The 25,347-nt window shown below is 44.1% G+C and overlaps 1 protein-coding gene across 1 annotated transcript in view; it reads right to left on the reverse strand.

Annotated features, from left to right (window-relative positions):
• Positions 1-25,347, reverse strand: part of lamb2 (laminin, beta 2 (laminin S)) — a 167,856-nt gene that overhangs the window by 92,820 nt on the left and 49,689 nt on the right. The window contains exons 4-11 of the mRNA XM_043708610.1: positions 21,228-21,301; positions 20,474-20,662; positions 18,141-18,204; positions 11,750-11,952; positions 10,166-10,286; positions 5,140-5,328; positions 2,477-2,656; positions 1,133-1,245 (exon numbers count right to left, since the gene is read on the reverse strand). Coding sequence (XP_043564545.1) covers positions 1,133-1,245; positions 2,477-2,656; positions 5,140-5,328; positions 10,166-10,286; positions 11,750-11,952; positions 18,141-18,204; positions 20,474-20,662; positions 21,228-21,301 — 1,133 coding nt within the window. The remainder of the gene's footprint in view (positions 1-1,132; positions 1,246-2,476; positions 2,657-5,139; positions 5,329-10,165; positions 10,287-11,749; positions 11,953-18,140; positions 18,205-20,473; positions 20,663-21,227; positions 21,302-25,347) is intronic.

The following is a 25,347-nucleotide window of genomic DNA, read 5'->3' on the forward strand; positions in this document are numbered from 1 at the left end:
ACAACAGACCACATTACACACACTGTCACAGACACACCACCAATAACTACAACACTGATATACACAGACCCAAAAATATATATATTTCTTGGATTTTTATTCCTTTTGGTGGTGAACGTTCTTTCATAGAATGTGGAGCCAGCTCCTAAACATCTCAGGAATTGCTGTTCTATCGTATTTTCGGGAATGATTCTGATTATCAGCTGGGAGTAGGAAGGACTGAGAAATGGCGAGGTAACCCAAAAGCAGGCTCCTGCTGTGCCGATCAGAATAGTATCTAACTGGCTCACACTGGGCACGCAGTCCCAGGGCAGGTTAAGGGCTGTGCTGCATTAACCAAATTGATGGGGATTGAATAGTTTAACTCCAGCTGCTGATTCAGATGCTAGGGGGACAGCTGCAGCAATACTGTTCAGCCTGATCACCAAGACTGAAAGGAGCTGGGGAGAACTTGTTTCTTTCGGACAGTTGTGAGTCTGTGGAATTCTTTTCCTCCAGAGAGCAGTGTGGGATGGATCACTGAACACACATTCGGCGGTGAGTCACACAGATTTGTGATCACCGAGGGAATCAAGGGTCATGGGTGGGTAGCAGGAAACTGGATTTAAGACCAGAACCAGATCAGCCATGATCTTATTACAAGATGAAACAGGCAAGAATGGGCTGAATGGCCTTCTCCTGCCCATTACTCCTTTGTGGTGTAATGTCAAGAAATAACAGCTTACCAACGTTAGTTTGAAATCCACTTTAATGATAATAAGTGTAACTCCATGTTAATCTTTGAGGGCACTGACACCCATTTAGAGCAGGATTTGTCAAGTGCCATCTTCTCACTATCTTGCCCAGTCTGTCATTGTTCACGTGTGTCTGGCTGTTTGACTGTGGAGCCATCACAGTCTATTCTCAAAAGTCATACTTGTTTATCAGAGCTGGTTGCTATTTTCACCTGAGACCAATTGGAACACACAGCCCAAGATTGGAGTGGGGATTCTTATTGGGATTTTGGGAATATTTGGCTTGGTGTGTCACTGAATCTGAAAACATTCATACTCTTGCTATAATGCGACTTGCTGGAGACTGACCTCGGGGATGCTGGAGGATGCACAGTGGGGGATGAATAAGGTGGACTCACCAGGCACTGGTTACAGCTGCGCCCAGTCACCAGCCTCTTACAGAAACAGTCTCCACTCACGGGGTCACAGGGTAGTCCGCCTGCTACCGTCCCAAAGGGATCACACCAACAAGCTGCAGGAGACAAAGACAATGTCACTGTTACCTCTGAGCTGTATCACCACCCCTTTCTCTCAGAAATCAGGTTGATCTGATTGATCACAATGTGAATATCATCTGTATCCCACCTGATTGGGTGGGAGGGTTTGATTCTTCAGGGGAGGGTAAGTTGGGGTTGAATATAATGGGCTTCCATAACCCATCTAAGGCAGTGGGGGATTCGGTCACAGTCACTAAATGCTCGGGCAGGTATCTCTTGTTTCAAGCACATTCCTAAAGTACATTTTCATTTCTGTGCAATTGCTGCACGCGCTCAGTCTTTGTTTTAAAATTAACCAACGCTTCACTAACTTTCTCCTGGGCGCAACCTCCTCACCCAACCCCACCCCCTCATCCACCTCCACCCCCTCACCCATCCCTAGCCCCCACCCCCTCACCCATCCCCACCCCCTCACCCACCTCCACCCCCAACTCCACCCTTTACCCACCCCCACCCCCTCACAAGAGGGAGAGGTATGACCAGTTGGAGGGAGGAAGACAGAAATGAGTGGTGAGTGGAGGCAATGAGCAGGAGATAGTGGGACATGGTGAGCAGGAGGGTCATGTATGGAAGTGGCAACAGAGAACAAAGTAAAATGAGTCATTAAATTATTAGAAGTTAGTAAGAGTAATACATTGGTACGAAGATTTCTAGGCCAGCTAGGTTCAACGCAGCCATTAGTGTATTGATAAACATTACAGGTGAGGATCTCACCCGTCTACATGATGCCTAATGGGGAAGTGATTTTTATTTAGCATGTTGTTGTTCAGGACACTTTATAAATGGTAAACGAGAGAAAGCCAGTATTGAGATCTGCCAGGCAATGCTACCATCCAACCAGGTAACTTAGCTATTTACCTCATTGTTGTGTAGAAATTATTGCCATGTTCTCAATGTTACATCAGTGATTATGCATCAAAAAATATTTAATTGGTGGCAAAGTGTGTTGTGGTGGGAATGTGACATAGAAATGCAGTTGTTTGCTTGAAATCTGTACTGAGCTCAGGAAATGTATTACATCAGAATCAGTGATCTAGGACACTTTTGACACAGTTATAATGTCTCTCCCTCCGGGCCAGGAGGCCCAGGTTCAGGTCCCACCTGCTCCAGAGATATGTCAGAACATCTCAGGAGGGGTTGATCAGAAAGTATCTTGAACAGATTGCCTGCCTCAGGAACCAAGGAAAGTAGATTGAAAGGACTCACGTTGACAGCCCTGTTGGTTTTCAGTGCTCAGCCCAAAGTAGCCAGCTTTACATTTGTCACATCGAGACCCTTCCACATGCTCCTTACACCGACACTGCCCAGCGATCATTCCCAGGTTCGGATCATCCCGACTGTCACAGATTCCACCATTCAGGGAGCCGTCAGGGTCACAGTCACATGCTGCAGGGCAAAGTCACCATTAACATGGCTCTCCTTGTTTCAAAACTGAACCTCAGTCAGGTTTTCAAATACTTGGGGAAAAGTAAAGTCAGCAGGAAAAGGAGAATAAAAACATTGGCCTTCCTGCTCTCACATTCCCTGAGGAAACACTGGAAAACCACAACACTCATGAGAAAAACAACAGGTCAACACCTTGATGGGCAATGGTTAGATCCCACTCCTGTGCTAGCACTAATGCTCACCTCCTCGAACCGATGCTGCTTGCTCAGTGTACATTTTCAGTTTATTTTTGGCTGTAGAAGTTGTTAGGAAGGCCAATGTTATTACCCAGCCCTTAGTTCCCTTCAACATGGATAGTGGTTTGGACACAAACTGAGCAGCCCACTGAGTGACTTCAGAGGGTTAAGAGTTAAAAGTCAACCAGGTTCACAATACTTCTGAGCGCTGCAGCCACCTCTGGGCTGGCTGGTAATTGGGGATGGCACAATGGCCAAAGATGCACTCATCAAAAATTGTTTTTCTTCCTGATTATTGGAAGATTATACTCGCAGCTGTGAAGATTGGACAGGCCAAAGATGTACTTTCCATTTACTCATTTTTGTATAGCTCATCAGCAAGAGATCAGCCAACTTCACTTTGGACAAGTTTCACTCTATCCCCAACAAACAATGTCATCCAGCCAGCTGCATGACTGAGTGGCTACCACAAGGGAAAAACAAATTCCTCTTGCTGTCATTCATGGCCCATCTCAGTTTGGATGAGGACAACTATGTTTAATATCTCTTCAATTTTCTTCCATTGTTCCCCTTGGTTTCCAATCTCCATCTTATTCTATGTGGAGTAAAGGGTTATTTGCACCTTTACTCTGAGATTAGCTGTTGAGCATGCATGAAAGAAGCTCTATCAAGATGACACAGAGTTGGATCCTAAGTCTAGCTGTTTCCAGAAGATGTTCTCTCTCACAATACCTCATAATTAATAATGTTTAGTAAAGCTTATTAATATTTACTTGCTGGAGTGGTGACCTCATCTTATTTTGTTATTTTCCCTCCCTACATTCTCATTGCATTGAAATCTCTAGGAGTTCCTCAGAGTAGTGTCATCTTCATCTGCTTCATCAATGACCTTCCCTCCATCATAAGGTCAGAAATGGGGCTGTTCGCTGATGGCTGCACAATGTGAAGCACTATTTGCAACTTCTCAAACGCTGAAGCAGGCCTTGACAAAATGCAGCAAGACCTGGACCATGTCTAGTTATGGGCTGAAAACTGGCAAGGAACATTTGTGCCACACAAATGCAGGGATTTCCAACAACAGAGAATCTAACCATAGCACCTTAACATTTAATGGCACTGTCAACACTGAATCCCTCACTAAATAGTAGCTATAAGAACAGGTCAGAGGCTGGAATATTGCAGTGAATAACTCACCTCCTGATTCCCAAAAGCCTGTCCACCATCTAAAAAGCATAAATCAAGATGCCTGAATGGGGGCAGCTCCAACAACACAAATCATTTGACACCATCCAGGACAAAGCAGCTCACTTCATTGGCACCACATCCATAAGCATTCACTCCCAACACCACCAATACTCAGTAGCAGCAGTGTATACTATCTGCAAAATGTACTATAGAAATTTGCCAAAGCTCCTCAGACAGCATCTTCCAATCCCATGACCCCTTCCATCTAAAAGGACAAGGGCAGCAGATACATAGGAATACCACCCCCCTGCAAGTTCCCCTCTGAGCCACTCACCATCCTGACTTGGAAATATATCACCGTTTCACTGGAGCTCCCTGCCTTATAGCACATGGACTGCAGCGGTTCAAGAAGGCAGCTCCCCCTACCTTCTCAAGGGGCAACCAGGGATGGGGTAATAAATACTGGCCCATCCAGTGCAACAATTTGTTTTTTAACAACCTAATTGGAGAACATTCCATACCATTGCTAAACTTTTCCCACTCCATTCAAAATGACTTCATCCGACTACGATTTTGCCTTTGAACAGAGAGGAGGAGGAGGATGGATTACAATGATAAGATTATGCTCCAATGATGTCATTCAGGCACACAAACAACTTGAATCACCGGGTAACTATGGGCCATCAGTTTGGATGGCAGTAAACAGGATGAGGCCAGAAATGGTTCAGGTAAGATGGTTGTGCAGGATGAGTTCATTCTGCCATGAACCTCCCTTCCCAACCTTGTCACTTTGGCCACCAGAGACCATTTTCCATGGTCCCCATCTGCCTTTAACTGTACTATCTCCCACCATTCCTCAAATCAGACAAATTGAAATCTAGGTGTTAAAATCTGGGTCATTGGATGGATCACCACTAACTCTAACCCTTAGACACTCATTATCAATGACCAGCAGCGTATCCTACTTAAACTAAAATTGAAATGATCAATAGATCCTTGTGAACTATTTGTATCTTTCAGACCAATGCAGGTTCTCCAGAATGAAACCCATTCAATACTCACGAACACAGACTCTGGGGTCCCGGATGTCTCTGGATGGGTCTTGGTAATAAAACGGTTTACACATCTCGCAGTTCCTGCCCATCGTGTTATGGTGACAATCATCACACACACCTCCACTCACGTTCCCTGTGGCTAAGTACACTGCCATGTCGAAGTGACACCTCCCAGAGTGATTGTTACAATTACACCCTGTCAAAGAGAAGGAGTTACATAAAGATCAGCAAGTCCCAGTCCAGATCTATACAGCACCTCATCATATCTCTCATATTCTGTGCTCATTTGAGGCATGTACACATTTTGCTAAAACAAAATCTATTCTTTACTTAAGGCAGGCTTTCTTTAATGAAATGCAGTAAGAAGACATTTCACCTCCTTAATCATATGGAGTGCTCCTGATTTTAACTCAGCCCCACTCCAAACCACCCAGTCTTTACTTGCCACATTCCCCTACCACTGGCCCAGTCTGAATAAAAATTAGAGAGGGAGAGGAGTGAAAATGCTGTGGTTGCAGTGGGAGTATCAGTCTTGAATTTGTTTCACTCACATGAACTCCTAACAGCTTGGCAAAATGTTAGAGACTGCACTGGAAAGGGTTAATCAGGGGTGTGCAGCATCCAAGGCTGATACTCTGAAGTTGTTTGCCAGTGTTATGTATGTAAAGGGTCGCCCTGTCATCTCCAGACATCTATTAATTTTTTTTTTAAATCAAATTTTAAAACCACACCATTTTAAAACTACTGTTCAATGTTTGGGATTTTGGGATATTGTTTGTGGAGGAATTAATGGGGTAGCCAGCAAATGCCTGTGTGGGAAATGACAGAATTGTTAGAGTTGAGAGTGTGTTGCTGGAAAAGCACAGCAGGTCAGGCAGCATCAGAGGTGCAGGAGAATCGTGCCTGACTTCTTCATCAGGAAACTGTCTCCCAGAATTGTTACAGTGCAGAGGGACACCATTCAATCCATTATGTTTTCACCAGTTCTTCCAATTACCAATTCACCAAATTCCATTTCCCCAGCCCCTCGACCAATCTAATTCTCTGTGAAATGTTTTGATTAAACCAGCCATCACCACTCTCAGTAAAAGTCACTTGATTTGTGAAAAAGCTTTCCCTCATGTTACCTTTGCTTCTTTTGCCAATTACTTGAGAACAGTCCCCTCTTATTCTTGATTCTTTCACAAGTGGGAACAATTTCTCCCTATCAACTCTACAGACCCCTTATGATTTTGAACCCTTCCAGCAAATCTCCTTTCAACTTTCTCCAAGGAGAACAGTCCCACCTTCTCTAACCTCTCTTCCTAACTGAAATGCCCCATCCCTGGAACAATTGTTACTAATCTTTTCTGTTTCCTCAAATGCTTTCACATCCTTCTGAAAGTGTGTTGCCCAGAACTGAACACAATACTTCAGCTGAGGAAAAACTAATGATTTTTGTACAAGTTCAGAATAACCTCCTTGCTCTTCTAGCCGAAGCCACTATTAAAGATCAATGCAACGCACTGTGGACGTGGAAATCTGAAATAAAAACAGAAACTGCTGGAGAAACTCAGCTCCATCGCTGCCTGTCTGCTCTCACCCCCAACAACCTGCCCAGCTTTTCCTAGCTATTATCCATTCTGACAAAGGGTCACTGTTCTCAAAGCATTAACTGCGCTTTCTTTCCACAGATGTTGCCAGACCTGCTGAGTTTCTCAAGCACTTCCTGTTTATTATAGAATAACGTATGCTCTTTCCACATTTCCTGATACCTTCAATGACATATCTATATACACCTCCAGGTTGCTCTCCTCCTACATCCCCTTCAGAACTGCACCCTTTGTTTTACTCTGTCTTTCCATATTTTATCTACCAGAGTGCTGTGATTCCATACTAGAAAGAGATTTGTGGATATTTAGGTCACTTTTAGAAACAGTTCCTTCAGGAACCATACAAAACATTACTAAACAATGTTTAACCAATGAATAAAATACAAGCGAGGATTACAAATGTAAAACAGAAAGTAAGATCTAGAACGTAGAACAATACAGCACAGAACAGGCCCTTCGGCCCTCGATGTTGCGCCGACCTGTGAACTATTCTCAGCTCGTCCCCCTACACTATCCCAAAATCATCCATGTGCTTAGCTAAGGATTGTCTAAATCTCCCTAATGTGGCTGAGTTGACTACCTTAGCAGGTAGGGCATTCCACGCCCTTACCACACTCTGCGTAAAGAACCTGCCTCTGACATCTGTCTTAAATCTATCACCCCTCAATTTGTAGTTGTGCCCCTCATACAAGCTGACTTCATCATCCTAGGAAAAAGACTCTCACTGTCTACCCTATCTAATCCTCTGATCATCTTGTATGTCTCGATCCAATCCACCCTTAGCCTTCTTCTTTCCAATGAGAACAGACCTAAGTCCCTCAGCCTTTCCTCATAAGACTTTCCCTCCAGACCAGGCAACATCCTGGTAAATCTCCTCTGCACCTTTTCCAATGCTTCCACATTAGGTCATTTTCAGGTTGACACCCACAGTTCATCACAAGGGTCAATACTTGGGGCCCAGTATTAATGACGTGGGAGAGGAGACAAGTGTAATGTAACTGAATCATGTATCTGATAATATAAAGTTTGCTGGGAAAATATGTTATGGAGAGGGCGCAGAGGGATAGAGACAGGTTAGGAAAGTGGGAAAGAGTAAAACAGATGGAATATAATCTGAGGAGATGTGAAGTTTCCTACTTTGAAAGGAAAAATGCAAATGTAGAATATTTTTAAATGGTTAAAGACTTGGATGTGTTGCATTCAGGAAACCCTCGGTGTCCTTGTACAAGAATCACAGAAAGTTCACATACAGGGACAACAACCACGTGGTATGACAGCCTCAATTACAAAGGAAAATGATGTTCACAGACTCACCTCCACCTCTGATAAAGGACCTATCCATCAATTCCACTTCCTCACCCTCTCATTTCATCTCCTTCTCTAGAAATTACATGGTTACCACTTGAATCAATTATCTCTCCCATGTGTCAGTTAAGAGGTTAGTCTCTCCCAAGACCAGTTTGGTTCATTGAAGTAAGGAGAGATATCAGTGCCAAGTCTGATCCAGTCCTCTCCCAGTCTCCAGACTTTCCAGCGGGAATCTGCACTAATACTGGGTCCATGTATAAACTCAGGACACTGAGGCTGACAGATGCACCATTGAGAGTACACTGTCCGGGTGGATAAGGGCCTGGTAACGGCAACTGCTCTGCCCAAGACCATAGGTAACGACAGAAGGTGGTGAGCACAGCCCAGACCATCACAGAAGCCAACCTTCCACCCACGGGACTCCATTTACACAGCTCGCAGTTGGAAAAGCTGCCAACATCATCAAAGACCCCTCCCACCCCGGTATTGATCTCCTACAACCCCTTCCATCAGGCAGGAGATACAGAAACTTGAACACACCCACCAGCAGGTTCAGAAACAGCTTCTTCCCGGCCGGTATTAGACTGATGGATGGATTCTCTAGCCTCAAATGATGCTGATCTTGCTAACGTTGATCTCTCCTCGGGCACACCCTGGGCAATGGAACCTGTTTGTCTCTGTCTAAGTCTCTCTGATCTGTACATCCTTGCTTACTATGATCTGCCTGTGCTGTTCGTAAACAAAGTTTTTGCACTGCACTTCAGTACATGTGACAATAAATCAATCAACCAATCAAAAACTGTAACAGACAGGCTGAGGTTAGCTACCTCAGACTCATCCTAGATCAGCTGACATTGAGTTTACAGTAACAGGCCCTTTGACCCAATTATCTCATGCCAGTGTTGACTCCTCCCACTTTGTATAATTTTACCCTAACCTTTCAGCCCTTTCTCTCTGATGTACTTATCTTTTAAATGCATCCATACTATTTACCTCAACCAGTGATTCCACATTCTAGGGGCAAACTACTGCAGAAGCTGGAATCTGAACTGAAAACAAGAAGTGCTGGAGATCCCAGTGAGTCAGGCAGCACCCATGGACAGAGTCAAGATTAGTGTGGTGCTGGAAAAGCACAGCAGGTCAGGCAGCATCCGAGGAGCAGGAAAATCGACATTTTGGGCAAAAGCCCTTCATCAGACATGAGCTCATTCCTGATGAAGGGCTTTTGCTTGAAACGTCGATTTTCCTGCTCCTCGGATGCTGCCTGACCTGCTGTGCTTTTCCAGCACCGCTCTAATCTGGACTCTGATCTCCAGCATCTGCAGTCCTCATTTTCACCTAGTATCCATGGACAGGAAGCAGGCCAATGTTTTAAGTCTAGGTGACTCTTCAACAGAGCTGATTACTTCAGCTTGCTGTCTCTCCATGGATGCTGCCTGACTCACTGTGAGTTCCACATTCTCACCAATTTCTGGGTGTAGAAGTTTCTCCTGAATTGCCCCTCAACGCTAACTTATGTTTACTACCCCTGAATTTTACCTTCCCGAAAAGTGGAAATATTTTCTTAACACCAGACCAATTAACCCCCCCCTCCCCCCCAATCAGCGTAAAGTCCTTCAACAAGTCACCTATGTTGTGAAATACTGCGGATGGTGTAAATTTGAAACAAAAACAGAGAATGCTGGAGAGATTCAGCAAGTCTGGCAGCATCTATGCAGAAAGAGGAACCGTTTTCAGGGCCAGTATGAATTCTTCAGGACAGAACTTATGTTGGTTTCTCAATTCTAGAGAAAAGAGTGCCTTCAATCTTTCCTGATGGTTATAACCTCTCAATATCAATACCATCTTTGTTACTTTGTTGAGCATATTTTTCAGTGCCTCTATATCCTTTGTGTAAAATGGATACCAGATGATAAGACTGTAATCCAAGCAGGGTGTAACCAACTTTCGGCCCAAGTGTAACATTATGTCTCGACTTTAAAATTTCATTCTACTATATGTGATTAGTTAATGTCTAGTCTTCAACTGAATCGGAGACTGTGTTGGTCTATATCTCCATATGACAATACACACTGCAGTGACCCATGCATTTTTTCATCAATTCCAACGTTGGAAATCGCTGCTGACACTTACGTTTACAAGCATTGGTATTCCGTCCCTTGGCTGGTCTCCAAGGCAACTCGTTATAGAAGTCATCACACCTCTCACAATTTAACCCATTCGTATGGTGATTGCACATACACCTGCCATGAACCTGCCACACAATGGGAAACAGTCACAAACCAACAAAACAGGTCATTTGGTAGGTGTACCATACATTACCTGCATATGGAAAGGGCCAGCCATTCTTTCTGTCTCCCTTAATCTTATAGCACACCCACCTGATCTGGAAATATGTTCCATATTAAATTAGATTACTCCTGCTGTTATTCCAAAACAATGTTATATCTCCTACTTCCTGTAACTGAGAAACATTCCCACTTTATTCTCAAAATACTGGAGCTTCATCAAAAGTGCCTCACTCTCCATGAGGCAGGTGGACTGACAGACTGAGACATTACCGTTCAGTACAGGACTGCAATGGGACAGTAAGTTCAACATTCACAAAACAATCAGTTGCTCGCTGTTTACAGCGAATGCAAAAATATAACATCTCTCTTCTTTTATAGATAGCTTCTCTAGCTGTATATAATTGTTCTAAACATTAACTTTCTGTACTGAAAGTTAATAATTGAGTTAAAAAGAAAGTAAACCCCTGAATGATTTGTTTTCTTTACACTGAAAAATATTATTCATGGTACTGCTTTGATGTTTGGATGTGACAATAAGGCAAGTTTTCAATCATCTCCTATCTCTCAATATTGTGTGAAGGTTCTCTCCATCATCTCGATGTGGCTGTCTGCAAACCCATACCCCTGAGGGTAACATGGAGATGTGATCATGATGCTGAACCCAAACTGTTCAATGAATCCCTTAAATTCTCCAGAAGTGAATTGGGTGCCATTATCACATATTATTCTTAGAGGAGTTCTTTGCTCAGGAACTGAACTCATTCCTGCAAAACTGACTGTTGTAGCTCTCAAACCTTTTATCTTTCTGACAAAAGGGAGCTTTGTGCGGTATTCTGCAACTGAGATGTCACTCTTGATTGTATATGGCTACAATAGCTCCCACAATGGGCCATGGTCTGGATGATACTGCAGCAGTACTTTCTGCTTTGTGTCTCTGTAATTCTAACATGTAATCACCTCCAGAAAGCAAACCCAGTCAAACTTGCAAATGAGACATTCTGATCGGACCCTTCGTGTAAAACTTCCTAATAGAGCTCTGGTATACCCTGTACATTCATTTCCAAGTATGACTTTTTTTTCTGATTTTTTTTCTTCCCCTCTTGGCATTTTTCAATGTCTTTGAGATGCCTAGCTCAGTGTAAAATTTGTTCTGAGAACTGCTCCTAAGAAGTGCTGTGTGATGTTTTGTTCCAATTAAAGCTCTAAATAAAAAAAGTATGACATTGTATGTTGGAATCTGCTGGCCTCTGCTTCTTTGTGACTGCTGTTAACTTCCCTGCCTCCAATCTGACCCTTGATGGGTGCACACTGACCCTCTGGTACTTCACCCTATTGCTCATTCCCCATGTCTGACCTGAGTTGGTGTTGTTGGCTCAATCGGTCTATTATGGATCTCAGATCAATACTCAAGAAGGGATTACTGTACCATTCCTTCGATATCTCCTCGAATTCCTTCAATGGGGGCACATTCACTGGCATGACCATAGCAGAAGCAGTTTCCCCGCACCACCAATTCATACACAGCGTAGTAGTATTTTTCTTTAATCTCATGCCGTGAATCGAGCAGATTGTCTCCCAGGGTGTGTAACTTGGTGAAATTCACACGCAGGTTGGTGATCTTCAATAAATCTTCAAGAAAGCAAGAATAAAGCATTGAGAAATCCAAACCATTCAACAGCAGGAAGTTTGACAGAGGAACCAGCATGGGCAGGAAGGGCTGAATGGTCTCCTTAAATTCTGTATCATATTTACTTCTGAGTGAGTGAGTTTCAACAAATGAAGCCCTATCTTTAATGAATTAAACCGTGAAACCAGTAACTTCAATTTAGACTTTCTGGAATTGAAATACAACCAAGAAGGTCAGAGGAACAGAGAATCAGGAATAGGCCATTCAGCCCATCAAGCCTGCTCTGCCATTGAATAAGATCATGGCTGATCTGTTGCCTAACTCCATGCATCTATCTTGGGCTCATAACCATTGATACCCTTGATTAATAAAGATTTGTCTTTCTCAGATTTAAATTTAACAATTGAATTAACATTTACTGCTGTTTGTGGGAGAGAATTCCAAACCTTCACTATTATCTGAATGTAGTAGGCAAAGAATTGGCAAATGGAGTACAACGTGGGAAAGTGTGAGGTCATGCACCTTGGTAGGAAGAACAGAGGCATAGACTGTTTTCTAAATGGGGAGAAAATTCAGAAGTCTGAAGTGCAAAGAGACTTGGGAGTTCTAGTCCAGGATTCTCTCAAGGTAAACCTTGGAGGTTGAGTCAGTCGTTAGGAAGGCAAATGCAATGCTGGCATTTATTTTGAGAGGACTTGAATATAAAAGCAGGAACGTACTTCTGAGACTCTCTAAGGCTCTGGTCAGACCACATTTGGAAAAGTGTGTGCAGTTTTGGGTCCCATATCTTGGAAGGATGTACTGGCTCTAGAGCGTGTTCAGAAGATGCTTGTGAGAATGGTCCCGGGTTCAATTCCCCCCTCGGGCAACTGTCTGTGAGGAGTTTGCACATTCTCCCCGTGTCTGCGTGAGTTTCCTCCGGGTGCTCCGGTTTCCTCCTACAGTCCAAAGATGCACAGGTTAGGTGAATTGGCCATGCTAAATTGCCCATAGTGTTAGGTGGATTAGTCAGCAGTAAATGTAGGGGGGTGGGTTGCTCTTCGGAGGGTCGGTGTGGAGTTGTTGGGCCGAAGGGCCTGTTTCCACACTGTAGGGAATCTAATCTAATCTTAACCTAAATTCTGATAAAGGCCTAGTTTGTCTAATCTCTCCTCATAACCCTTGAAGTCCAGATATCATCCTTGTAAACCTTCATTGAACTCCCTCCAGGGTCAAACCATCCTTCCTAAGGTGTGATGCCCAGATCTGCTCACAGTACTCCAAGTGGGGTCTGACTAGGGTTTTGCATAACTGCAACACAATCAAACATTTCACAGCCACGGCTAAAAAATCAGTCCCATTGCTGTAGGTGTGAAGTCACATATAGACCAGACCAAGTTAGGACAGCAGATTTCCTTCCCTAAGGGACATTATTGAACCAGATGGGTTTTTATGACAATGAATATTTACATGGTCACCATTTTAATTCCAGGCTTCTTTTTACCAAATTCAAGTTACATCACCTGCCATGACAGGATGCAAACTTGTGTCCCTAAAACATTAGCCTGAAAACTGGATTATTAGCTCAGATACACTATCACTGAGCCACTGCCTCTCCCTTGCTGGGTGAAAATTCTTTAACTCCCTTCCTGATAACACTGGGTTTCCCTAAACCCCAAGAACTGCAGTTCTTCAAGGAAGCAGCTCACCACCTCCTTCTCCAGGCCAGTTAGGGATGGACAATAAATGCTGGCCCAGCCTTCAACACCCACATCCCTAACAAATTGAAAACAAAAGCAGCAAGCTAACAGAAATCGGTCTGTCTTGCTACTGATCAGAGAAACTTGTTCCAGCTTTTCCATCTGACTTTTGTATTTCAATAAACTGAGTGGATAAACTTGGTGGGAATATGAGTTGGGAGGAGAATGCAAAGACACTTTAAGGGGATTTATACACCGGCTGAGTGAGTGACCAAGGGCAAGGAATATATTGTGGATAAATGTGAGGATTTCCATTTTGGTAAATTCAGGAAAGGTGTAAAGAATTTCTTAAATAGTGAGAGATTTCAAAGTGGTGCAAGAATAAAGATGTCTTGCTACTGTTAATTAGAGCCTCAATGACTTTTTGAAATTCATTTGTGGGATGAGGACATCGCTGGCTGGGCCCAGTATTTATTATCTGTAGTTGCCCCTTGAGAAGGTGGGGGTGAGCTGCCTTCTTGACCCGCTGCAGTCCATGTGCTGTAGGTAGACCCACGATGCCCTTAGGGAGGAAATTCCAGGATTCTGACCCAGGGACAGTGAAGGAACGACAATATATTTCCAAGTCAGGATGGGGAGGGACTTGGAGGGAAATTTGCCGGGGGTGGTGTTCCCATGTATCTGCTGTACTTGCCCTTCTAGATGGAAATTGTCATGGATTTAGAAAATGCTGTCAACCTTTTCACGCAGAGGGTGGTACGTGTATGGAATGAGCTGCCAGAGGATGTGGTGGAGGCTGGTACAATTGCAACATTTAAGAGGCATCTGGATGGGTATATGAATAGGAAGGGTTTGGAGGGATATGGGCCGGGTGCTGGCAGGTGGGACTAGATTGGGTTGGGATATCTGGTCGGCATAGACGGGTTGGACCGAAGGGTCTGTTTCCATGCTGTACATCTCTATGACTCTAAGATTAGATTCCCTATGGTATGGAAACAGGCCCTTCGGCCCAACAAGTCCACACTGACCCTCCAAAGACTAACCTTCCCAGACCTATTTCCCTCTGACTCATGCACCTAACACCATGGGCAATTTAGCATGGCCAATCTACCCTAACCTGCACATCTTTGGTCTGTGGAAGGAAACCAGAGCACCCAGAGGAAACCCACGCAGACACGGGGAGAATGTGCAAACTCCACACAGGCAGTCGCCCGAGGCTGGAATCGAACCTGGATCCCTGGCGCTGTGAGGTAGCAGTGCTAACCACTGAGTCACCGTGCCACCCAGGTGAAAAGATCTTTGGTGTATTTTTGAAGTGCATCTTATAGATAATACAAACTGCTGTTACTGAGCATCAGTGGTAGAGGGAATGGATGCTTGTGTATGGCTTCTTGATCATTGTTGGAACTGCACTCATTCAGGCAAGTGGGGAGTATTCCATCACACTCCTGACTTGTGTCTGTAGATGGTGAACAGGCTTTGGGGAGTCAGGAGGGGAGTTACTCACCGCAGTATTCCCAGTCTCTGACCTGCTCTTGTAGCTGCTGTGTTTATGTGGTGAGTTCCAGTTGAGTTTCTGGTCAATGATAGCTCCCCAGGATGTTGATAGTGGGGATTCAGTGATGGTAACACCATTGAATGTCATGGGGTGGTTAGATTGTCTCTTACTGGTTGATAGTCATAGCCTGGCATTTGTGTGTTACTCGCCATTTGTCAGCCCAAGCCTGGATATTGTCATGATCTTGTTGCATTTGTACATGGACTGCTTCAGTATCTGCAGTGTTGTGAATGGTGCTGAACATTATGCAATCGTTGGCTAACATCCCCATTTCTGACATTATGATGGAGGGGAGATCGTAAGAGATCTCACCTGGAGCATTGCGTATAGTGTCAGAAAAGATTGACTTGTCACAGAAGGAGTACACCGTAGACTGATTCTGTCCTGTGAGGAAAGATTGAAGTGATTGGGTTCTGAGGAAGGGTCACTTGACTTGAAAAGTTAACTCTGATTTCTCTCCACAGATGCTGCCAGACCTGCTCAGCTTTCCAGCAACTTCTATTTTTGAGGAGATTGGGTCTGTATTCTGTAATGCTAGAAGAATGAGAAGCAATCTCAAAGAAATATACAAATTTCTTAAAATAATAGACAGGTTAGATGAAGAAAGTTCCCCTGGCTGTGCAGTCTAGAACATGGAGACACAGTTTCAGAATAAGGGGCAGGTCATTTAGAACCAAATTGAGGAGGAATTTCTTTCCTGTAAGGGTGGCGAATCTTTGGAATTCTCTATCCTACAGGCTGCGGAATCTCAGTCATTGAGTATGTTCAGGACACAAATTTATAATTTCCTGGTTCTTAATTATATAAAGCAAACTGGGAATAGTGGGAATAAAGGATTAAGTGAGATGATCAGTCATGATCTAGAATGGTGGAGCAGGTTCGAGGGGCTGGATGGTCTACTGCTGACCCCGTGTTCCTTTAATAAGTCATCGCACATGGAAACATTTACTGGCAATTTATTACACACCCTGGGGAAGCTCCAAGCCATGAGTGTGCCTTGAGACCTTGTTACACAGTGCATGGGCTAACAGTGATTGACTAATAAATCCCAAAATAGACCACGTTTCAGACCCAACACTTTTTTCCAAGTGCAGTCTTACGAATGAAAATAAGAACCTATTAGAAGTGTCATCTTTCTCACAGAGTCACAGAATAGTGACATCGTAGAAGGGGACCACTCGGCCGTTTATGACTACACTGGCTTTCCAAATGAGCAGTTCATTTCATGCCATTTCCCTGTTCCCTTGCGATAACCCTGCACATGGTTCCTTTGCAAATAACAATCAAACTACCTTTTCAACTCTTTGATTTCACCTGTCTCTACTATTCTGTCAGGCAGCAAATTCTAGGCTCTAACCACTTTCACAGTTGGAACGTTTTCTCTTGTGCTGCCTTTCCTTCTTTTGCTAATTTCTTTAAATTGGCGTCCTCTCATTCCCAACTCTTTCGCAAGTGGAGACAGTTTTTCCTTATGCACTCGGCCCAGACAGCTCGTGAATTTTAACACCTCTATCACATCTCCTCTCAGCCTATTCCTCTCCAAGGTAAACAGTCCCAGTTTCTTCACTCTATCCTGATAGCTGAGACTGTTCATTCCTGGAACCAATGTCATCAATTAATCCTCCGCTTCATCCTTCATGTCCTTCCTAAATTGTGGTGCCCACAACTGGACAAAATATTCCAGCTAAGACCAAACAAGGTCTTATACAGGTTAAACACAACCTCCTTGCTCCTGTACTCTCTGTTGAAACTTTATTGCTGGAACAGCACAGCAGGTCAGGCAGCATCCAGGGAACAGGAGATTCGACGTTTTGGGCACAGGCCCTTCTTCAATCAGGCCTGTGCCCGAAACGTCGAATCTCCTGTTCCCTGGATGCTGCCTGACCTGCTGTGCTGTTCCAGCAATAAAGTTTCAACTTTGATCTCCAGCATCTGCAGACCTCACTTTCTCCTGTACTCTCTGCCCTTGTTATATTTTAATTGTTCATTTCATGAGAGCCAGTGTCATTGATAAGGTTGGCAATTATTGCCATCTCCAATTGCCCCAAGAGCAGTTCAGACTCTGGAGTCGCATTTAGGCTAGATCAGATAAAGACGACTGATTGCCTTCCCTAAAGGATACTAGTGAACTAGATGGGTTTTTATGACAACCAATAATGGTTATATCATTGCCATAAGCATACATTTTATTGAATTTAAATTCCACCATTAACCACGGTAAGATTCAAATCCACATCATCAAACTGTTAGCCTGATTTCTGGATTACTAATCCAGGGATATGACCAGGATGGCACTGCCTGTCCCCATGAATAAAACACCCCATCCCTATCTCTAACCTCCCTCAGCCCCTACACCCCTCTCTATCTCTGTAACCTCCCTCAGCCCCTACACCCCTCTCTATCTCTGTAACCTCCCTCAGCCCCTACACCCCTCTCTATCTCTGTAACCTCCCTCAGCCCCACTGCAATCTGAGATCTGTGTTCCTTTAGTTCCAGCTTCTTAAGGCGCCCTGTTGCTGTCATTCCACCAATGACAGCTAAGTCATTAGCTGTCTAAGTCCTAACCTCTGGATACCCACCCAGAGTCTCTCCACTTTTATAACTCGACTTAATTTAAGTTGCTCCTTAAGGTCCACACTCTTGAGCAAGCCTTGGTCATCTGTCAATATCTCCTTGCCTCAGATCTCAGTCAAGGATAGCAGCCATGATTGACCTTTCCCCACTTGGTCAACTAATGGAGATAAGCTACCAAACCAAGGATGGAATTTGGGATCAGCTCTTCCTCGGTGATGGGCAAGCTTTCTGAGAAAAGTCACAAAGCCTTTCCACTGATAGTTGCTTTCTAAGTATTAATACACCCCCATTATTTGTCTGTTTTGAAGATCAGTCATTACTGTTTATAGGCCTCTGTTGAAACATTGCTTCAGCCATGAGCTATAAGAACAGAACTTACTCTGGATCTGAGGACTGTAAGGATCTTCAATAGGAATTGCTGGATCCAGAACCCTATAGATTACCTGTGAAGTAAGAAAACAACTTTAATCAGAAGATAAACTATTTAAGGGGAAAGGAAAATTCAACTGCTTGGCTCCTGAACCATTCGGACCAGGAATAGTCCCTTTCCTCATCCATTCCGAATTCTGACCCACTCATAAGCCTGTCTGTATCTGTATCGAGCCCTCTCCCCATCAGGGACGCGAAATGTTTATTCTGTTTTTCTCTGTACAAACGCTGTCAGATCTCTGAATTTCTCCAGCACTTTCTGTTTTTGTTTGTTTCAAATCACCAGCATCTGCAGTTCTTTGAATAAAGAAAACAAAAAATATACTCTCCATGGAGGCTGCCACGCCTGCTCAGTTTCCCCAGCAATTTCTGATTCAGTTTCTGCAATTCTTTGCTTTATTTAAGTTCCCTTCTTATTTGGTTAAAAACATGTTTTAATCCAGAAAGCAACCAAACAGTTCAATATATTCCAGTTTTTCACATAGTCCATGAACATAGAAATGTAGATCTTAGAAGAGGTGGTGATCTAGCAGTAATGTCACTGGACCAGGAATTTTGATGGCGAAAGTGAGACTGCAGATGCTGGAAACCAGAGTCTAGATCAGAGTGGTGCTGGAAAAGCACAGCAGGTCAGGCAGCATCCGAGGACCAGGAAAATCGACATTTCGGGCCAAAGCTCTTCATCAGGAATAGAGGCAGGGTGCCTGCAGAGTGGAGAGATAAATTGGGGGGGTGGGGTTGGGGAAAAGGTAGCAAAAAGTACAATAGGTGAATGGGGGTGATAGGTTAGAGGGGAGGGTAGAGTGGATAGATGGGAAGGGAGATAGATAGGTAGGACAGGTCATGGGGACGGTGCAGAGCTGGAAGGTTGGAACTGGGGTAAGGTGGGGGGAGGGGAAATGAGGAAACTGGTGAAGTCCACATTGGTGCCCTGGGGTTGAAGGAATCTAGAACCCTAGACTAATGTTCTGGGGATAAGGGTTGAATCCCACTGTGGCAATGGTGAAATTTGAATTCCATAAAAATCTGGAACTAAAAGGAAGCCTACCAAAGACTGTGTAACCACTGCTGATTGTTGTGAAAACCCATCTGGTTTACTAATGCCTTTAGGGAATGAACATTTTTCATTTTTACCCAGTCTGGCTGACATGTGACTCCAGACCTACAGATATGTGCTTCACTCTTAACTCTTCCCTGGGCAATTAGTGATTGGCAATACATGTTAGACTAGGCAATGATGCTCACATCCCAGGGAGACAGAAAAAAATGTCCAAACATTTTTCACTGTTATGTGCACAGACTTCAGCATTAACTTCCAATAAGCACTCACATGTGCATTTAAATATGTTAATTCAAAGGTTATTGTCCCATATTCTCTACTCCTTCAGCACCTGCAAAATATCGATGACTAACTGCCAATGAAATATCAAAAGAAGATGCCGTACTTAATGATACATTTCACAAAATGTTTAAGCTTGCTAATTTTGTTCTCAGTACCTATTTCTGACTATCTCTGTGTGAGGTATAAGGTCTCACTCAATTTTCTGCTTAATGGATTCTTGTGTTCCAGAAAAAGAGGGGAAAATCACATTACACTTGTAAGTCCGTCATGATTTTCACAATCATTGAATGGCTGTTTAATGTGAGAATTGCAGTAGACAATTTATGCACAAATAGCTCTCACAAATAAAAGTATAATACTCAACAGATATAAATACTGGTCACAAAAACAAGGAGAACTTCCACGCAGTCTTTCAGTGCTGGATTTTGGGGTTCTGTTATTGCATAGATCCCAGACCAAACATGTATTATACCTTTTAGACAGTTGGATGGCGTCATGACATGATGCACTGTAAAGGTAGCTGCGTCACCATCAATAACATAATAGTTGTCTGTTTGCAGTTAATCCATCTTTGCTCTGTGTAGGCTTTAAGCACTGGACCTAGATTATATGTAAGTCTGATATCTGGCAGCAATGTAAAGTTAGCGTTCCTAATAAACTTGAAGACATCTGTCTCAGCAAGGATCCAACCATTGTGCTATGTGTTGTTAAGGGCTAACATACAAGAAAACTCAGACCATATCAGACTGGCAGTGTGCTTTTACCCAGAAACCCCATCAGTAGGATCTTTTGCATATACCTGAGGGGGAAGACAAAGCCTTGATTAATGCCTCACCTGGAACATAGTACTGCACTCCTTCAGTACTGCACAGAGTTTAGGTCCTGCAAGGAACACATTAGACCACTCAAATCCCTGAACAAGCAATTATTTTGTTACTCACTTCTCCCTCAGTTGATGGCTCAATGTCAGAGTAACGCGATTCACAGATAACATCATCCACCTTTCTGAGGGGTCCCCGAGAGACATGCGGGAAGTCAGTGGCACAATCATAACTGAAGTACCGATAGACCTGCCATGTGCGGCCAAAGTCTGCAGAGCGCTCAATCAACATAGCAGCAGGCCTGAAGGTCTGTGGAGAGACAATACAATTGCACAGTTAATCCTTTCCCTCTGATCTCCATTACCAACTGTCCCACACTATTCTTGTTCTTGGTGCTACCAGCAGCACCAAAGCAGCCATGCTTCAAGCCAGATTCAACTCAGCATTGGCAGGGTATTTCCACTCTCCATGAAGGGGCTGATTTGGTAGACGGGTGGGGTGGGGAGGCGGGGCAATTTATAGAGCACCAGAATCATGGCCTGTTCCCTCCCTTGTACCCCCAGAAAAGTTCTGACCAACATTAGTGTCCTTTCTTCAACATTAGCTAAGAGCAGCCAGCTTTGCACAGTGTAAGGATCAACCCCAAGGCTATAGTGGTTTGTGTAGCTAACACCGTACTGAGGCACACAGGGACAGGTACAAAGACAATTTTAAAAAATTAATTCTTGGGATGTGGGCATTTCCTGCTCATCCCTTTGGAGCTTCTTGAGAATTGGTGGGTATTGAACTGCTGCTGCTGATTGTTTGATAAAACCAGAGGTGCTCCTGGATCCATTGCCAAGCTCAGTGAAACCTTGGTGTACTGTACACCTACCTTGAATGTCATGATGAGGTGGGTGAAGTGGAACTCTGCCTCCAGGTCCAGACGTAAGTGGACATTGGACACACCTGGAGGACAGACAGTCAGATCCATCAGTTTCACTGAATCACAAGGTTTGGCCAGGAATGGGTGACAGGTGGGTCACATGACACACATTACACACTGCAATCAGAATCAATACAAGGAAGCAGCCAAGACTGGAAAACTCAGCTGTCAGCCTGACCAGCATCAAGCTGGAGACACTTTAGTTCAACTCCGAGCAACACAAGATTGCACGAAGTACAGGTCAGACTGCTAAACTGCTGAGTCAGAGAGCTACAGGAAGGCTATGCTAGTAACACAGAAATGTCGCATTCGCACACTAAGAGGCAATCTCCAAAGATTGACCCAGTGATGAGGTTAGAAACCACACAACTCCAGCACATTTCCAAACCAGTGAGTGATATTATATTCAGAGGAAAATATGGCCAAGAATCAGCTGGCAAATTAAGATAGACTTAATCCCATCAGGCACTGAGCTCCCATGGACATGGTGATTTCTTGCTGTGTAACTTGTAGGTATCAGTCCACACAGCTAGCACTGAGCAGTGGTGGTGAAGGGAGGATTATGGAATTGCTAACCAAGAGCAGACTGCTTTCTCCTGGATGGTGTCAAGCTTCCTGAGTGTTGTTGGAGCTGCACCCATCCAGGAAGGTTGGGAGTATTCCAGCAGACTCCTGACTTGTGCCTTCTGGATGGTGGACAGGCTTTGGGGAGTCAGGAGGTGAGTTATATCCTGCAGAACTTCCAGCTTCTGACATGCTCTTGTAACCACAGTTGTTTTGTCTGGTCCCGTCCAAAACCTGGTCAGTGATAACCCCCAGGATGTTGATCACAGGGAATCCTGTGAAATTAGTCAAGGGTCAACAGGCTGGGCATATAATGGGTTGCCAATTCTCCACCCCCAATGAAATTAAAATTCATTCTCATGCACTGAAGTAAATAGGCAGTGGAAACCCACTTCAGTAATGTAGAGAAAGCAGATTGTTTGCATTAGTCAAAGAGTCAGGACTGAGGGCTATTTAATGTCTGAAATTTGGGACACAGCAGGAAGGAGTCTGTCACACAGGGTGTTGTGAGGTTATGGGATTAAACTCAGGATCACTGATTGGTGCAAAAACTGTGCCCTCATTGAGGATCTGATTGGACCGAGGGTGAAGTCTGGCTTAGTTGGCAGCACTCCATGATGTAGGAATCAAGTCATAGTGGGGAAGTTTGAAAGACCCAGGAGTTGAGATGGGTAATACCTAAGAGGGAGATTGAAGCTGCTGCAGTCTCATTGGAGACTCAGGTACCAGCAGAGGAAATCAGCTCTTGCGGCCAAACCCAGGCAGAGGCGGCCTTACCATTTGCTCAGATTGGTGATGCATGAAGAGAATGCTGCCTCTAATGTGAACCTACACATCCTGGCCTTCATGGTGCAATTACACCTGCTGGTGACACAACTACTTAGTGAATAGCTACTGTCTGCAATGGGGATTTCTCAGCAGCAAATCTCATGCAAAGAAGTGTGTATCTGCTTGGCTTTGTGCACGGGAAATTGTGTCTCACTAACTTGATTGCGTTTTATTTGATAAGGTGACATAGAAGATAGATAAAGTTAGAGTGGTAGACATTGTCTATATGGACAAAACATTCGATAAGGTTCCGCATGGTAGACTGGTTAGTATGGTAAGATCACATGGAATCCAGAGGGAACTAACCAATTAAAGGTAGGAGTCACAGGATAGTGGTAGAGGGTTGCCTCTCAGACTGGAGGCCTGCGACAAGGATTGGTGCTGGGTCCACTGCTGTCATTTCTCTAAATGATTTGGATGTGAATATAAGAGGTATGGTTAGTAGGTTTGCAGACGACACCAAAATAGATGGTGTAGTGGGCAGTGAAGAAGATTATCTCAGAGTACAACGGGACCTTGATCAGATGGGCCAATGAGCTGAGGAGTGGCAGATGGTAAGACAAATTCATTTGGTAAGACAAATCAGAGCAGGAGTTATACACTTAATGGTAGGCCCCGGGGAGTGTTGCTGAGCAAAGTGACCTAGGGGTGCAGGTGTATAATTCCTGGAAAATAGCATCACAGGTAGACAGGGTGGTGAAGAAGGCGTTTGGCACACTTGCCTTCATTGTTCAGAACATTGAGTAGGGGAGTTGGAATGTCATATTGCAGTTGTACAGGATTTTGGTGAGGCCAATATTAGAATACTGAACACAATTCTAGTCGCCCTTCTGCAGGAAGGATGCTGTTAAACTTGAGAAAACATTGAATTGAATTTATTGTCCCGTGTCCCGAGGCACAGTGAAAAGCTTTGTCTTGCGAGCAATCCAGGCAGATCACAGAGTTAAACAGCACAGCTAAGTAAATAATAGGTAAACAGCAGCAAAAACAAAAACACATTTACAAGGATGCTGTGGGACTGGAGGGCTTGAGCTTTAGGGAGAGGCTGTACAGGCTGGGGCTTTTATTCCTGAAGCATCGGAGGCTGAGGGGTGACCTTATAGAGGTTTATAAAATCATAAGGGGTATGAGTAGGATAAACAGACAAGGTTTTTTTCCTGGGGTGGGGGAGTCCAAAACTAGAGGGTATAGGTTTAGGGTGAGAAGGTAAAGATTTAAAAGGGACCTGAGGGGCAACGTTTTCACACAGAGGGTGGTACGAGTATGGAATGGGCTGCCAGAGGAAATGGTGGAGGCTGGTACAATTACAACATTTAAAAGGCATCTGGATGGTATATGAATAGGAAGGGTTTGGAGGGATATGGGCCAAGTGCTGGCAAATGGGACTAGATTGGGTTGGGATATCTGGTTGGTATGGACAGGTTGGACCATAGGATCTTTTTCCAAACTGTATGACTGTATGTGGTGATGATGAGGGAGGGCACCAGGCAGCGGGCTCAGATAGATGACTGGAACTTAAGATGAAAGGGTGTCTTTGTGAGACAAGAACCTCATGCAGACAGGGAGAGACTAACGAGGGATTTCCTCAATTAAATGTGAAACATAGGCTCAATACCATGTAAATAACCTGTTTTCCTATTAATTTCCATTCACATTTATAAGGACTTGATATCAGTGGAATAAAGAATCTCTGCTTCATGATCCTGAGGCTGTCTGTGTATTTAAATCTCCCATTCCAGAAGGACCGCAAGTTGAAGGGAGCTGGCAATAAGATGGGTAAAGCTAATGGAAACATAGAAACTAGAAGCAGGAGTAGGCCATTCAGCCCTTTGAGCCTGCTCGCCCAGTCAATATAATTACAACTGACACGGTCTCTTGACGCCATATTCCTGCTTTTTCCCTATAGCATTTGATCTCATTAAAACCTAAAAAATTATCAATCACTTTCTTGAATTTTATTCACTTATAGGACATGGGCATTACAAGTGGAGCAGCATTTATTGCCTGTCTCTAGTTGCCCTTGAGAAGGTGGTGATGAGCTGCCTTCTTGAACTGCTGCAGTCTGTGTGCATGGTTAGATTGTCTCTTATTGCAGATGATCACTGCCTGGCATTTGTGTGGTGTGAATCAAGCCTGTGACCCAGCCTTCACAGCCTTCTGTGGTAAAGCATTCCACAGGTTGCACATCCTCTGAAAGAAATGTTTCCTCATCTCAGTCTGAAGTGGCCTACCCCAAATCCTGAGACAATGACCCTTTGTTCTTGACACCCTCCAGCCAGGGATAACATGCTGACTTCATTTAGTCTGTCCAGACATGTCAGGATTTTATATGTTTCAATCAGATCCCCTCTCATTCTAAATTCTCGTGCATCTGAGCCAAATCAAACCAACTTGTCCTTTTACAAGAGTCTTGCCATCTCTGGTATCAGCTGACTGAAGCTCTGCTCTACTCTGTCAATGGCAAGTGTACCCTTCCTAAGACATGGGAGATCAAATTGGATCTGTTTGTTTATGGAGGGTAAATGTCAACACAGACCAGATGGGCTGAATGGCCATGTACTGGTGCCTCTGATCCACTCTGAGGGATCGCACAAGCTTAGTTCAACATCTGGGGCCTGAGCTTCACTCTCCCCTCCTTCCTCCAACCCCCGCCCCCAACTCTCCCTCCCTGTCACCT

Source organism: Chiloscyllium plagiosum, chromosome 18 (assembly GCF_004010195.1).
Source record: "Chiloscyllium plagiosum isolate BGI_BamShark_2017 chromosome 18, ASM401019v2, whole genome shotgun sequence".
In the NCBI taxonomy this organism is placed as follows: Eukaryota; Metazoa; Chordata; class Chondrichthyes; order Orectolobiformes; family Hemiscylliidae; genus Chiloscyllium; species Chiloscyllium plagiosum.